The 15,024-nt window shown below is 38.9% G+C and overlaps 1 protein-coding gene across 1 annotated transcript in view; it reads right to left on the bottom strand.

Annotated features, from left to right (window-relative positions):
* Zfp804b (zinc finger protein 804B) overlaps positions 1-15,024 on the bottom strand; it is a 551,800-nt gene that overhangs the window by 11,858 nt on the left and 524,918 nt on the right. The window contains 1 exon segment of the mRNA NM_001447388.1: positions 522-652. Within this exon segment, the coding sequence (NP_001434317.1) occupies positions 522-652 (131 nt within the window).

The following is a 15,024-nucleotide window of genomic DNA, read 5'->3' as shown; positions in this document are numbered from 1 at the left end:
GATGAGAAGACGGTCCCACATAGGCACATATAGTCAGCACTAGAGAGTAAGTATTTATTACAAATGTGTATGTATAGAGGAAGCATACGAAGTTAGTAAGGAAAAGTGGTAGGAGAAAGAGGACTTGGAGGGGAAGGAACAAAGGTTGGAATTGATCCAACATGTTACAATGTAAATATATGCACGTATGAATATTAAATATTTTGAAGTTATAATTATAAAACAAATTACTGAGGAATTATATCAGAGCAAGTTAAGCTACAACAGATGCCAGTTTATTAAAATTGTTTCCTGGATCACTTCATTAAGTAGGGTAATAAATTAACAGCATAGGAAATAAAAAATTGAAATGACAAAGTTTTTAATTTACAAACCATTAACAACTAAAACTTTTCCTTCAAGCGTATTTGTTGATTAGTGTTAATTTTATATTGTTGCAGAGAACAGAGTAGATTCATTATTGAAATTTCTCAGGAGATAGGACATGCATTCTGGACCACCAAAGCCCCTCTGTGTCCTACCATTCAGATTGTTGCCGCATCTCAGCCAGCTGATGGAGCCGCTTAAGTGCTTTTTCTTGTTTCCTCTCATCTTTCCATGATTTGGAAGCTACGTTTCGAGCAAATTCTCGGTGCTTTAATTCTTTTAATCTCTGTATAAAAGAATGAAATGGGAAGAGTATTATAAATAAGTAAAACATGCTTTTCTGTCTACAAGTCTTAAACATGGTCTTGAAAGCAAAGGTGTCTTTTGGGACATGGAGAGGAAAAGCATTTCTATCAGTGTTTTCCTCTACTCCAGGATAAATTTAGTAGATAAATGCACTTGTCCATTAAGTCGCTCCTCCAAGCTTGTCAAAGTCTGCCTCAGAGTGTGCTGCAAAACTGGGACCCATCCCTTGTTGGAGTCACCCTTGACACACAGCTGAGTCATCTGTGTGTCTGGGAAATGAAAAAAAGAAATGGGACTCATGTTCCTTCTGTAAAGAGAAAGAAAGTTAAAGTTTTTGCTCTCCTAAGCCCACCTGCACTAGTCCCTTTCCATAAAGAAGATACTGATTAAATAAAACGAGACAAATGAACTTCTTTCAGTAAATTGCTTCTATTACCAAATACTAGTTCTAAGAGGGATTTTAAATTCTCTGTTTAGTTGGAGAAATATACCAAATTCAGAGCATGATGCAGAAAAATAAAATGGTCAGAAATTTAAATAGTGTAGTGGCTTGACTTTTCTTCATTTAAATTAACCTGGTTCTCTTTCAATGACTTTTCTCTTAAACAATTGGTATACAGGCAGATGAGATGCCTCTCATTTCATGTTTAGATCTGTCCTATAGAAACTGACAGAAAGCACATCTACCAATATTGAATGACCTGGAAAACAGACACTCTCAAATGAGCGTTTTGAAGCTTGGGGCTTAATGAAGAATTGAGAGTGTACTTTAAGGTTAGCCACTGTTGACCCTCAAGGTGTTAAACAATCCAAAACCTGTGTCAATTTTAAATTTTTCATATCAAGTATAAAGATTCTCCTGAGGTAAGACAAAAACTTCAAGCTATCATTAATTTGGAAGCAGAATATTTCCTACACATAAAGGAAGAGCAAAAGTCTTTTAAGATCTTTATTCTTTATTCTTGAAAAAGAATGTAGCCTTGTGAGACAGTATCCTGGTAACAATATCTAAATTGAATATCTGAAGGAGGTAGAAGTGCATTTCTGAAGGAGAGTAGTTTGAGTACAGGAAACATAAGGGGAGCAGAACTGGTAACAGGCACAGAGAATACTGAAGATTCAATCTTGATTCACATCTTTTTAAATACTTTGGATATTTCTTTAAAAATAAGCTTCAAGAAGAGTTTAAAAAAACTGCAGGGACAAAAATGAAGAGTATGAGAGAAGGGAGGTCCAGTAACAGGTCCAAATTTTGGTTCAGCTCATGGGGAGGCCCAGGGCCCTGAGGCTATTACTGATGCTGTGTTGTGCTCGCAGACAGGAACCTAGAGTAGCTGCTCTCTGAGAGGCCCAGCAAGCACCTGAAAGAGTCAGGTGCAAATCCTAGCAACCAACCAATAGATAGAAGCCAGAAAGCCCTGCGACTTAATTGGGGAAAAGCTGAGAGAAGCTTAGGAGAAGGGTGACCCCATGAAAAGCCAAGCAGTCTCAACTTACCTGGATCCCCCCAAGATCTCTCAGATACTGAGCCACCAACCAGTTATCATACACCAGCTGATATGAGGTGCAGACACATATACAGCAGAGGACTGTCTGGTTTGGCCTCAGTGAGGGAAGATACCCCTAACCCTTGAGAGATTTGAGGCCCCAGGGAGTCGGGAGACTTGGTAGGTCGGGGTGGAGTTGGGAACATCCTCTTGGAGACAGTGTGAGATGGAAATGTGCGATGGGGAGCAGTTGGGGGCACACCTGGAGGGGGGAGGGGATGAAATCTGGACTGTAAAAAAGGATTAAAGGATATATATGTACACATGGGGGAGAAAGTGTAATATATATATGGAAAAAGTACACCAATAAAGATCACTAGTTCCAAAGTACAGTTAAATATAAGGGTTGTGATGATCATGAATGAGTTGATAGCCTTGCTCAGTCAGAAATAGAAAATGAAGTTTATAATCTTGCCATTCCTAGTATTTATACTTTCCCAGACTGTACTTGCTCTATGAACTGTAGTTACATTGAAGACTTGGATTATAAAAAAGCCCTCTTGGATGTTTTCTTGCTTACTTTAGGAGGACATACAGAATTCACTTCCACTGTGTTGAGGACAGAAACTGACTATATTCAATGAAGATGGGTGCTTTACTCTTGGTTAATACATGTAACAAAAATTACTCCATATTTATTTCATATTTCATGTTACTAGCACGCAAAACATATAATTGAGAAAGTTGATTCATTTATTAATGCTTCTTCTCACATGATGGCAATAGTATTTGAAAATTTGGTTTATATTTGTTTCTTCCATTAATCCCAAAATTCTGGGAAAATTCCATTTTGTAAGCAACTAAAATAATTATGTTTTCAGTCAATCTTATTTTCCAATAAATAAATGCTGTAAGTTTTTTACTTCTAGCAACAAAGTGTCACTATAATCCTAGATTATACAGCATATGGAGTCTGAGAATGTATAAATATCAGGAATGGGGATCGTATAAGCTTCGTTTTCTCTTTCTGACTGATTTTATTCATGATCACAGCCCTAATGTTTAACTGCATTTAAGACCAGTGTTCTTTTATGTTGTTATATTTTTTCTTTTCCGAAAAGAATTGTGCAAATTAATTCCTTTCCCTTCCACAAAGACACATAAGTAAACCTTTATTACTTATAAGAAAATTTCAGTCTCCTAAAACACACTTTGGAAGTCCTCAAGAATAATTAAGAGAATTATTTTGTTGCGAAAGTCACAATAAATAGCTATTTTTTGAGGAACAAAGACACCTGGAAAAATAAATTTTATTTATGTTTATGTTGTTTAAAACATCTAGTCAAATTTAGCTCAGCCAGTTGGGAGTGCTCAAGCTTATACAGAGAGAGAGAGACTGGGAGAAGACAGACAGACAGACAGACAGACAGACAGACAGACAGACAGACAAAGGAGATATAACACATCACAGAGATTTTCTTACATTTAGAATGTACTTATAAATATATCTATGTGAAAAGCCTAATTTAAAACCAAAACCAAAAATTTCTCTGGCCAGGAAAAGAACCATGTAAAGAATTAAATGAAATAGATCATATCATCTACCCAATGCCCCAAATCATCCAGGTTTTCACCAAGGGAATTGAGAAAATTTCATTGGGTTAAGTAAAGAATTCAGGAAACTCTACTTCAGTAGAGAGTAATTAGCTCTGTTGAGGACTACTTCATTGGACCTGCCTAATACACAATAAAAGCAAGAAATAAAAGGAGAGCTGAGTACAAGGTACTCAGATGAATTATTGCCACTTATAAAACAAACAAACAAAAATCCTACAATAATAAATGTAAGAAGAGGGCTAACAAACATCCAAGACTGCTTGAAAAACTCCCAAGAAATGCATTGTAGAAACTTACTAAAATAAATGCACATTACATATGTTTAAAAAGTTTAAGTGGAGGTACTCCGTAATGGGATAGGGAAACGATGCTCTCAGGAGACAGCACAGGTTAGCCAATAGAAAGCCCAATGGCAGGAGTGAGTTACCTGTTTGACAGTTGTTAGCATGGTTCCATATACTCCCTATATTACAATATATTGCCATTGATCTTGGTTATCCGCTAGAACTCAACAGGAAAACCCTATAACTGAAGATAGCACAACTCAAGTATAGATTATGGAGAAACAAAGCTGGTTCTGACCAGTAGTTTTATTCCTATTGGCAAACACTCATAGTTCTGAAATGTGCTATGCATACTACAAGAGAAAAGCAATCAACATCGATCTTACCCTGCTTTGGAATCTTTGAGCTACAGCAATGATTGGCATGGCATGCCATGCCCACTGATAGAAGGGTGCGGCAAATGTTGTGGAAATAAACACTTTTTGACTGAATTTAAGGTCAGTGCCAAAGACTGAATCCATACATAACTCCCTTACTGGAACTAAGACCCGTGTGGCTTGATATACTATGGACCTTAGGAAGAAACTACTATTAGTTTGCCAAAAGGGTATAGTATTAAACTTCCTTTAAATGATTTATTGCTATACCTATAAACTAGTTCACATCACAACCCTCATTGAATGTCTTCGTCAGGCTTTCTGTTCCTGCACAAAACATGACCAAGGAGTACATTGAGGAGGAAAGGGTTTATTCAGCTTACACTTCCACATTGCTGTTCATCACCAAAGGAAGTCAGGATAAGACCTCACACATGGTAGGAACTTGGAGGCAGGAGCTGATACAGAAGTCATGGAGGGATGCTACTTACTGGCTTGCTTCCCTTGGCTTGATCAGCTTGCTTTCTTATAGAACCCAGGACTACCTGTCCCAGGGTTGGCAACACTTACAATGAGCTGGGTCCTCCCTCTAAGATCACTAATTGAGAAAACACCTTCACAGCTGGATCTCATGGAAGCATTTCTTCAAGGGAGGTGCCTTTCTCTGCAATGACTCTAGCTTGTGTCGGGTTGACACACAAAACCAACCGGTGTACTGAAGACTTTCCTTTTGAGTAGTAGACGATTATTAACCAAGATACCCAGCCACATTAGCTCAAGGTGCAGAAAATAAATTGTAGAGTTCTCAGGTCTAAAGGGAACATTTACATCACAATGCAACCTTGCAAGGGTCAGGACTCATTACACAGAGGGGGAGAAAGTGTATTATAAGAGCCAGAAGCAGAGGCTGATTACAACTACGGAGTTTTGCTGACAAAGAAGAGTGAACAGAGGTTGTGAGAGAGTAGCCCAGACCTGCACAAGCTTACATTAGATAAGATACGAGCGTGGAAATATGAGGTAGACACGAAGCTCCAGCTCTAGCCAGGAACTTTTAGTTATTGGAGCGAGAGAGTCAGCTGACTATAAAAGTGATGCCCAGTAGGTAGACTGGGTTCTTATGAAAGTACGGAAGGCCCCAACATCAAAAATATTGGAAAATTAGAAATTGGACTGGGGCAAGTCTTTTTTTATTAAAGAGGAAATTAAGTTGGATGGGTAGAAAGTTTGAGGGTGGAGGTTGATATGATAAAAGCACAATGTAGGATGGAACTGTCCAAGAATTAATATCAGTATTATTAAAAAGAATACAATGAATGGACTTTACAATTTCAAAATAATATTAAGGCAAAACTCTATTTTAAAGAAATTCTTTTTGTAAACAGGTAAATTAAGCACATATTCATACATGTGAAACTGAAACAACTCATTACCAGCAGACATAAATAGGGAATGTTAATAGGTAGCATGAAGTAAAGATGAAAATTATATGAGAAATATGTATACCAAAAGAACAAAATAGAGGAACTGCAGTGATGTATGATTTTCCTATGATATTTTTTATACTGCTAGATGTTTTGAGGTTTGCAGAAAATATGTAAATAAAACAAATAGCAATGGCTTTAAGCCTAGGAGAGGTGAGAGGGGTACCAGTGTACTGTTTAAAATGTTTCTTTGTTACAAAGCAATACATTACTAATCAAGAGAAGGCTGGTAAGTTAAAGAAATACAACATAAATTATACAGACAGTATTAAATTAATAAATTAAAATTGTTTTTTATGCAATGGACCAAAATGGAAATAAAAGAAAATGATTAGATTTATTTTCTAAAAGAAAAAAAATAATACTAAAATGCAGATCAAAACAAATGAAACAAGTGCAAAAGGAATTTCAGATAACCAGAATTCAAAAGTTTCAACAACAAATTAAGTAATCTAAATAGCAAAATGAAAAGATATAGAATATCAATTAACAAGTGAGCTCTTTTATCCTGTCATGGTTTCCAATCCATAAACCCCCTATCCCATCCTCCCTCCCCCTTCTTCTGTGAGGGTGTTCCCCTATTCAACCACCCAGCCCTTCCTACCTCCCCACCTTGACATCCCCCTTGGCAAGATCAAGGGCTTCTCCGCCCATTGGTGCCCAACAAGGCCATCCTCTGATACATATGCAGCTGGAGCCATGGGTCTGTCCATGTGTATTCTTTGGATGTTGGTTTAGTCCCTGGGAGCTCTGGTTGGTTGGTTTTGTTGTTCTTATGGATTTGCAAAGCCCTTCAACTTCTTCTATACTTTCTATAACTCTCCAATGAGGACTCCGTTCTCAGAACAATGGTTGGCTGTGAGCATTTGCCTCTGTATTTGTCATTCTCTGGCAAAGCCTTTCAGGAACCAGCTATATCAGTCTCCTGTCAGCATGCACTTCTTGGCTTCAGTAATATTGTCTGGGTTTGGTTGCTGCATGTATATGGGCTGGATCCTTAGGTGGGGCAGGGTCTGAATGGCCATTCCTTCAGTCTCTGTTCCAAACTTTGTCTCCGTATCTCCTCCTATGAATATTTTAGTTACCGCTTTTAAGAAGAACTGAAGCATCCGCACTTTGGTTGTCCTTCTTGTTGAACTTCATGTGGTCTGTTGATTGTATCTTGGGAGATCCGACCTTTTGGGCTGGAGAGGTGGCTTAGCCATTAAAGGCTAGGCTCATAACCAAAAATAAAAGTGAGCTTTTATATAAAAATAGAACAATATTCATTAACAAAGAGAATGACATTTTGGCCACAAAAATAAGGATCCCTGTTCAATGGGAAATAAACCTGCAAACAATGACAAAATCTATTCAATTTCATCCATAAGTCAAATTTAAAATAGCCAATGCTCTAGACATTGAGTGTAGAATGATGTTACCAGAGTCTGGGAAGAGTTTGTGTGGTGGTTTAAATAAAAATGACCCCCATAAGCTCATATGTTTGAAGGTTTAGTCATCAGCACTGCCTCTAGAAGGATTAGCTATTGTGACCCTGTGGTAGGTGGGATTTTGTTGGAGAAAGTGTGTCACTGGAATGCAGCTTTAGGGTTTCAGAAATTCAAGAAGTTCAAGCCAGGCCCAGTGTCTCCCTCTCCCTCTCCCTCTCCCTCTCCCTCTCCCTCTCCCTCTCCCTCTCCCTCTCCCTCTCCCTCCCCCTCTCCCTCTCCCTCTCCCTCTCCCTCCCTCTCCCTCTCCTCTTTCTCTTGTGCTGCTTATAGATCCAGTGTAGAACTCTCCACTACTTCTCCAGTACCATGTGTGCCAGCAGGCTGCTATTCTTTACACCATGATGACAATCGAGTAAACTTCTACAACTCTAAGTAAGCCCTAATCAAATTCTTTACTGTTTAATAGTTGCCATGGTCTTGGTATTTCTTCCCTGAAAAAGAACACTAAGAAAGCTGGGTACAAGTTAGGAGGAAAGCTTCAACAATGGCTATAATTAACAGATACAGTAAAAAAAATTCTGTTCTGCTGTTTTATAGTACAATGATTATAGATAACAGCAATGAACTGATTATTTCAAAAAGGTTGTACAATGAACTCTGAAAAAATCATGTAAGGAATGATAAGTGTTTAAGGAGATAAATATCTTTAATACTATTTGAACATTGCTTCATACCCATGTATCACACTTCATGGATTACCATTAATATGGATAATTTTGTGTCTTTTATAACAGCTTATAAATAAAGTTTAAGGAAGCAACACCAGACTGAAAATCTGCTAGAACATTAAACTTTAAATATACAGATATGAGGTCTTTGAGATGGCTCAGCAGGTAAAGGCATTTGCTGCCTACGGTGAGACACTGAATCTGATCCCCAGTGCCCACATAATGGAAGGAGAGTACCATCTCCTCCAGATTGTCTTTTCAGGTCCACAGATGTCATGGAACAACTACACCAGGATGTAAACCATGCTGACACCTGGTAAAAGAAATCTGGACTGCTCCTAGCATACTAAATCAGGATACTGTAAAGTACAGGGGTATTATGAATAATGAAAGTTATTTCATAATGACATGTGTCCAAATTAAGAAAAGGAACAATGATAAATGTGTCTGCATGTAACTGAACTTTAAAGAACATAAAACAAAAATTACTAAAACTTCCAAGAGAAAAATTGCTAATAAATTGGTAATTATAGTATGAAATATTTTCTATACCCCACCACTAACTAATCAGCAACAAATTTTAAGCTGTAAATTCAAGCTATAAAAGGTTATACTAAGTGATCATGTTGCTTGAAACACCCTTCTAGTAATTGATTTATTCAATAAAAAGAGGCCTTTTTCTTCTGCTGTGAACAGTGGAAAGTCATATCAGAAATCAAAGGTTCCCAGTTTTGTATTTAGAATTTGCTTAGCTTCTCTCATTGTGATATTTATTTAAGCCACATGACCAAAATTTTCAGTAACCAAGTCAATATAAAGAAAAGAAAAGTATATTCTGTTCTTTCAGAGCATTCAATATATCAACTCATGGATAACAACTTTCACATTCATGTCAATAAAATGGGTTACAGTTCAATTTCTTTATAAAGACTAAAAAGAACTTAATTACTATTCAAAGCAGTAATTCAAAGCAGGGGATGAAAGTGCATAAGTTTTTACCTTTTTATAGTCTGAATGATAAACAGAAAGGTCAGATAATAATAGAAAATACTTTGCTTTCTTAGACTCTAATGAGAAACACAGAAGTCAAGAAACTAAACTAATCAACATAATTATAATTTTTATCTGCCCTTATAGATATGCATGATTTTAATTACAAATAAGAACAAAGGTGTTAATATATTGAAAAAATATGAAGCTTACTGATAACAAGAGTTTTTGACCTTCTACTAAAATTTATGTTTTATACCAAATTAATGGTTTATGGTTTAGTTTTACTATTTTAAAGGACTGTACTGGCAATAAAATAGTCTTTGACTTGTTTGATACCAGCTCCTTGGCACTACTCCTTTTGTGGACAAGTAGTCTTACATAGTATGAAATCAGTATATATTCTAATCTAAAATGTAAAAGTATATTAGACTATATAGTATAATCGGATGTCATCTAATATGGTATAACATGATCTAATAAATTATGAAATTAGAAAAGCAGAGAAATTGGCAGCAGATCTGCATGCTGGAGAACTCACATACTCTAAGAGCTTCCATTCTCATCCAGAAAAACTAAACTCATTACAAACTAACTCCCAATAAAGCCACTAAAATATTATTTCTCCATGCAAAGCCAACTTTTAAATAAGAGTTTACTATTTATTGTTATGTTTAAATTTCATTGTCTTTCCTGTCTTGTGATATGGAACCCATGAACCAATGCCTGATACTCTCCATGAGGTCAGTGGCCAGAGGCTAAATAAATCATGGGCTCTAGTGGAAAACCTAGGATTTTTTTTATTTTTATTTTTATTTTGCTAAATGAATATAGCAACAAAATGACACTCAATGATATATTGCTACACACTCATTGAACAGTGTACCACTCAGCACTCATTAGAGATACTTCCTCTTATAGTAGATGGTAATTTACAACTGGATAACATACAGGAAATAAGAGACTCCTGGACTTTTAGACCTAAGTGTGATGTCTCTGTCACACCACTCTGCTGGGGGTTCATGAATTTATGTGACAGAAGAGGTAGAAAGATTGTAAGAGCCAGAGGTGGTGGTTCACATCAAGAAAACTCATTTTCCAAACATAACAGGGCAGATGTACATGTGAACTCACAGAAACTGTGATTACAAACACATGCTCTGCATCATGTCAGCCTCACAAAACCACAACACAGAGGAGAATCACACATACAGTTTCACAACTTACCAAGACACTATTTAAAACAGATAGCTGCTAGGAGAGGGAAAATCAGACAATCTGTTTTCTTCGACGGAGTGACTGGATACATCAACCCCACTCTAAGGGAGGCCCATTCTCCAGAACAGTCAGGAAACTAACTGAATTCTATATTGTTTGTTCGCTTGTTTGCTGATATCCACGCAGGCCATTATTTGGGTTTCTGTCTACAGAGGTACTATGAGGTGAGAGCAATAGGAAAGAACAACCTGAAGGAACAGACCGGATAAACAGTTCTCTGCACCCAAATCCCGTGGGAGGGAGAGATAAACCTTCAGAGAGGCAGACACACCTGGGAAACCAGGAGAGACTGCACTCTGAACACATCTCGGGTGCCAGAGGAAAACACCAAACTCCATCTGTAACCCTGGTGCACTGAAGCTCTCATAAACGGCGGTGCAGATCTTCCTGGTGGCTGCCGCCGCAGAGAGCTCATGGGCAGCACCCCGTGAGCGAACTTGAGCCTCGGGACCACAGGTAAGACCAACTTTTTCTGCTGCAAGTGACCTGCCTGGTGAACTCGGGACACACAGAGGCAGAATTCCTCTAGGACCGGGCACTTCCTGTGTTTACCGGGAGTCCCACACCTGTGGATCCCGGCCCGCAGCAGCTCTCTGCTCCCAGAACCATGGGAGAGAGACCTCACCGCCTGGTCAGGTGGGCACTCCTGAGGCTGCAGAGCGGAGGAGACCACCAACACTGCCCACCCCTGCTCACATCCCTGGCCCAAGAGGAAACTGTATAAGGCCTCTGGGTTCCCGTGGGGGAGGGCCCAGGAGCGGTAGGACCCCTGCGCCTGAGACACCGCCGGAACCTGAAAGAAACAGACCGGATAAACAGTTCTCTGCACCCAAATCCCGTGGGAGGGAGAGCTAAACCTTCAGAGAGGCAGACAAGCCTGGGAAACCAGAAGAGACTGCTCCCTGCACACACATCTCAGACGCCAGAGGAAAAAGCCAAAGACCATCTGGAACCCTGGTGCACTGAAGCTCCCGGAAGGGGCGGCACAGGTCTTCCTGGTTGCTGCCGCTGCAGAGAGACCCTGGGCAGCACCCCACGAGCGAACCTGAGCCTCGGGACCACAGGTAAGACCAAAATTTCTGCTGCACGAAAGCTGCCTGGTGAGCTTGGGACACACGGAAGCAGAATTTCTCTAGGACCGGGCACGTTCTGTGTTTAGCGGAAGTCCCACACCCGCGGATCCCGGCCCGCAGCAGCTCTCTGCTCCCAGACCCGGTGAGAGAGAGACCCAATCACCTGGTCAGGTGGGCACTCCGGAGGCTGCAGAGCGGAAGAGACCACCAACACTGCTCAAAACATACATTGCACCTCACACAATAATAGTAGGAGATTTCAACACCCCACTCTCATCAATGGACAGATCATGGAAACAGAAATTAAACAAAGACGTAGACAGACTAAGAGAAGTCATGAGCCAAATGGACTTAACAGATATTTATAGAACATTCTATCTTAAAGCAAAAGGATATACCTTCTTCTCAGCTCCTCATGGTACTTTCTCCAAAATTGACCATATAATTGGTCAAAAAACGGGCCTCAACAGGTACAGAAAGATAGAAATAATCCCATGCGTGCTATCGGACCACCACGGCCTAAAACTGGTCTTCAATAACAATAAGGGAAGAATGCCCACATATACGTGGAAATTGAACAATGCTCTACTCAATGATAACCTGGTCAAGGAAGAAATAAAGAAAGAAATTAAAAACTTTTTAGAATTTAATGAAAATGAAGGTACAACATACCCAAACTTATGGGACACAATGAAAGCTGTGCTAAGAGGAAAACTCATAGCGCTGAGTGCCTGCAGAAAGAAACAGGAAAGAGCATATGTCAGCAGCTTGACAGCACACCTAAAAGCTCTAGAACAAAAGAAGCAAATACACCCAGGAGGAGTAGAAGTCAGGAAATAATCAAACTCAGAGCTGAAATCAACCAAGTAGAAACAAAAAGGACCATAGAAAGAATCAACAGAACCAAAAGTTGGTACTTTGAAAAAATCAACAAGATAGATAAACCCTTAGCCAGATTAACGAGAGGACAGAGAAAGTGTGTCCAAATTAACAAAATCAGAAATGACGAAGGAGACATAACTACAGATTCAGAGGAAATTCAAAAAAATCATCAGATCTTACTTTAAAAGCCTATATTCAACAAAATTTGAAAATATACATGAAATGGACAATTTCCTAGACAAATACCAGGTACCGAAGCTAAATCAGGAACAGATAAACTAGTTAAACAACCCCATAACTCCTAAGGAAATAGAAGCAGTCATTAAAGGTCTCCCAACCAAAAAGAGCCCAGGTCCATACAGGTTTAGTGCAGAATTCTATCAGACCTTCATTGAAGACCTCATACCAATAGTATCCAAACTATTCCACAAAATTGAAACAGATGGAGCACTACCCCTTCCTTCTATGAAGCCACAATTACTCTTATACCTAAACCACGCAAAGACCCAACAAAGAAAGAGAACTACAGACCAATTTCCCTTATGAATATCGACGCAAAAATACTCAATAAAATTCTGGCAAACTGAATCCAAGAGCACATCAAAACAATCATCCACCATGATCAAGTAGGCTTCATCCCAGGCATGCAGGGATGGTTTAATATACGGAAAACAATCAACGTGATCCATTATATAAACAAACTGAAAGAACAAAACCACATGATCATTTCATTAGATGCTGAGAAAGCATTTGACAAAATTCAACACCCCTTCATGATAAAAGTCCTGGAAAGAATAGGAATTCAAGGCCCATACCTAAACATAGTAAAAGCCATATACAGCAAACCAGTTGCTAACATTAAACTAAATGGAGAGAAACTTGAAGCAATCCCACTAAAATCAGGGACTAGGCAAGGCTGCCCACTCTCTCCCTACTTATTCAATATAGTTCTTGAAGTTCTAGCCAGAGCAATCAGACAACAAAAGGAGGCCAAGGGGATACAGATCGGAAAACAAGAAGTCAAAATATCACTATTTGCAGATGATATGATAGTATATTTAAGTGATCCCAAAAGTTCCTGAAGCTGATAAACAACTTCAGTAAAGTGGCTGGGTATAAAATTAACTCAAATAAATCAGTAGCCTTCCTCTACACAAAAGAGAAACAAGCCGAGAAAGAAATTAGGGAAACGACACCCTTCATAATAGACCCAAATAATATAAAGTACCTCGATGTGACTTTAACCAAGCAAGTAAAAGATCTGTACAATAAGAACTTCAAGACACTGAAGAAAGAAATTGAAGAAGACCTCAGAAGATGGAAAGATCTCCCATGCTAATGGATTGGCAGAATTAATATAGTAAAAATGGCCATTCTACCAAAAGTGATCTACAGATTCAGTGCAATCCCCATCAAAATACCAATCCAATTCTTCAAAGAGTTAGACAGAACAATTTGCAAATTCATCTGGAATAACAAAAAACCCAGGATAGCTAAAACTATCCTCAACAATAAAAGGACTTCAGGGGGAATAACTCTCCCTGAACTCAAGCAGTATTACAGAGCAATAATGATAAAAACTGCATGTTATTGGTACAGAGACAGACAGATAGACCAATGGAATAGAATTGAAGACCCAGAAATGAACCCACACACCTATGGTCACTTGATTTTTGAGAAAGGAGACAAAACCATCCAATGGAAAAAAGATAGCATTTTCACCAAATGGTGCTGGTTCAACTGGAGGTCAACATGTAGAAGAATGCAGATCGATCCCCGCTTATCACCCTGTACAAAGCTTAAGTCCAAGTGGATCAAGGACCTACACATCAAACCAGACACACTCAAACTAATAGAAGAAAAACTAGGGAAGCATCTGGAACACATGGGCACTGGAAAAAATTTCCTGAACAAAACACCAATGGCTTATGCTCTAAGATCAAGAATCGACAAATGGGATCTCATAAAACTGCAAAGCTTCTGTAAGGCAAAGGACACTGTGGTTAGGACAAATTGGCAGCCAACAGATTGGGAAAAGATCTTTACCAATCCTATAACAGATAGAGGCCTTATATCCAAAATATACAAAGAACTCAAGAAGTTAGACCGCAGGGAGACAAATAACCCTATCAAAAAATGGGGTTCAGAGCTAAACAAACAATTCACAGCTGAGGAATGCCAAATGGCTGAGAAACACCTAAAGAAATGTTCAACATCTTTAGTCATAAGGGAAATGCAAATCAAAACAACCCTGAGATTTCACCTCACACCAGTGAGAATGGCTAAGATCAAAAACTCAGGTGACAGCTAATGCTGGCGAGGATGTGGAGAAAGAGGAACACTCCTCCATTGTTGGTGGGGTTGCAGACTGGTACAACCATTCTGGAAATCAGTCTGGAGGATCCTCAGAAAATTGGACATTGAACTGCTTGAGGATCCAGCTATACCTCTCTTGGGCATATACCCAAAAGATGCCCCAACATATAAAAGAGACACGTGCTCCACTATGTTCATCGCAGTCTTATTTATAATAGCCAGAAGCTGGAAAGAACCCAGATGCCCTTCAACAGAGGAATGGATACAGAAAATGTGGTACATCTACACAATGGAATATTACTCAGCTATCAAAAACAATGACTTTATGAAATTCATAGACAAATGGTTGGAACTGGAAAATATCATCCTGAGTGAGGTAACCCAATCACAGAAAGACATACATGGT

Source organism: Rattus norvegicus, chromosome 4 (genome assembly GCF_021556685.1).
Source record: "Rattus norvegicus strain SHRSP/BbbUtx chromosome 4, alternate assembly SHRSP_T2T, whole genome shotgun sequence".
Lineage (NCBI taxonomy): Eukaryota > Metazoa > Chordata > Mammalia > Rodentia > Muridae > Rattus > Rattus norvegicus.
The sequence above is the reverse complement of the archived record's forward strand: the minus strand, read 5'-3'. Positions and strand labels throughout refer to the sequence as shown.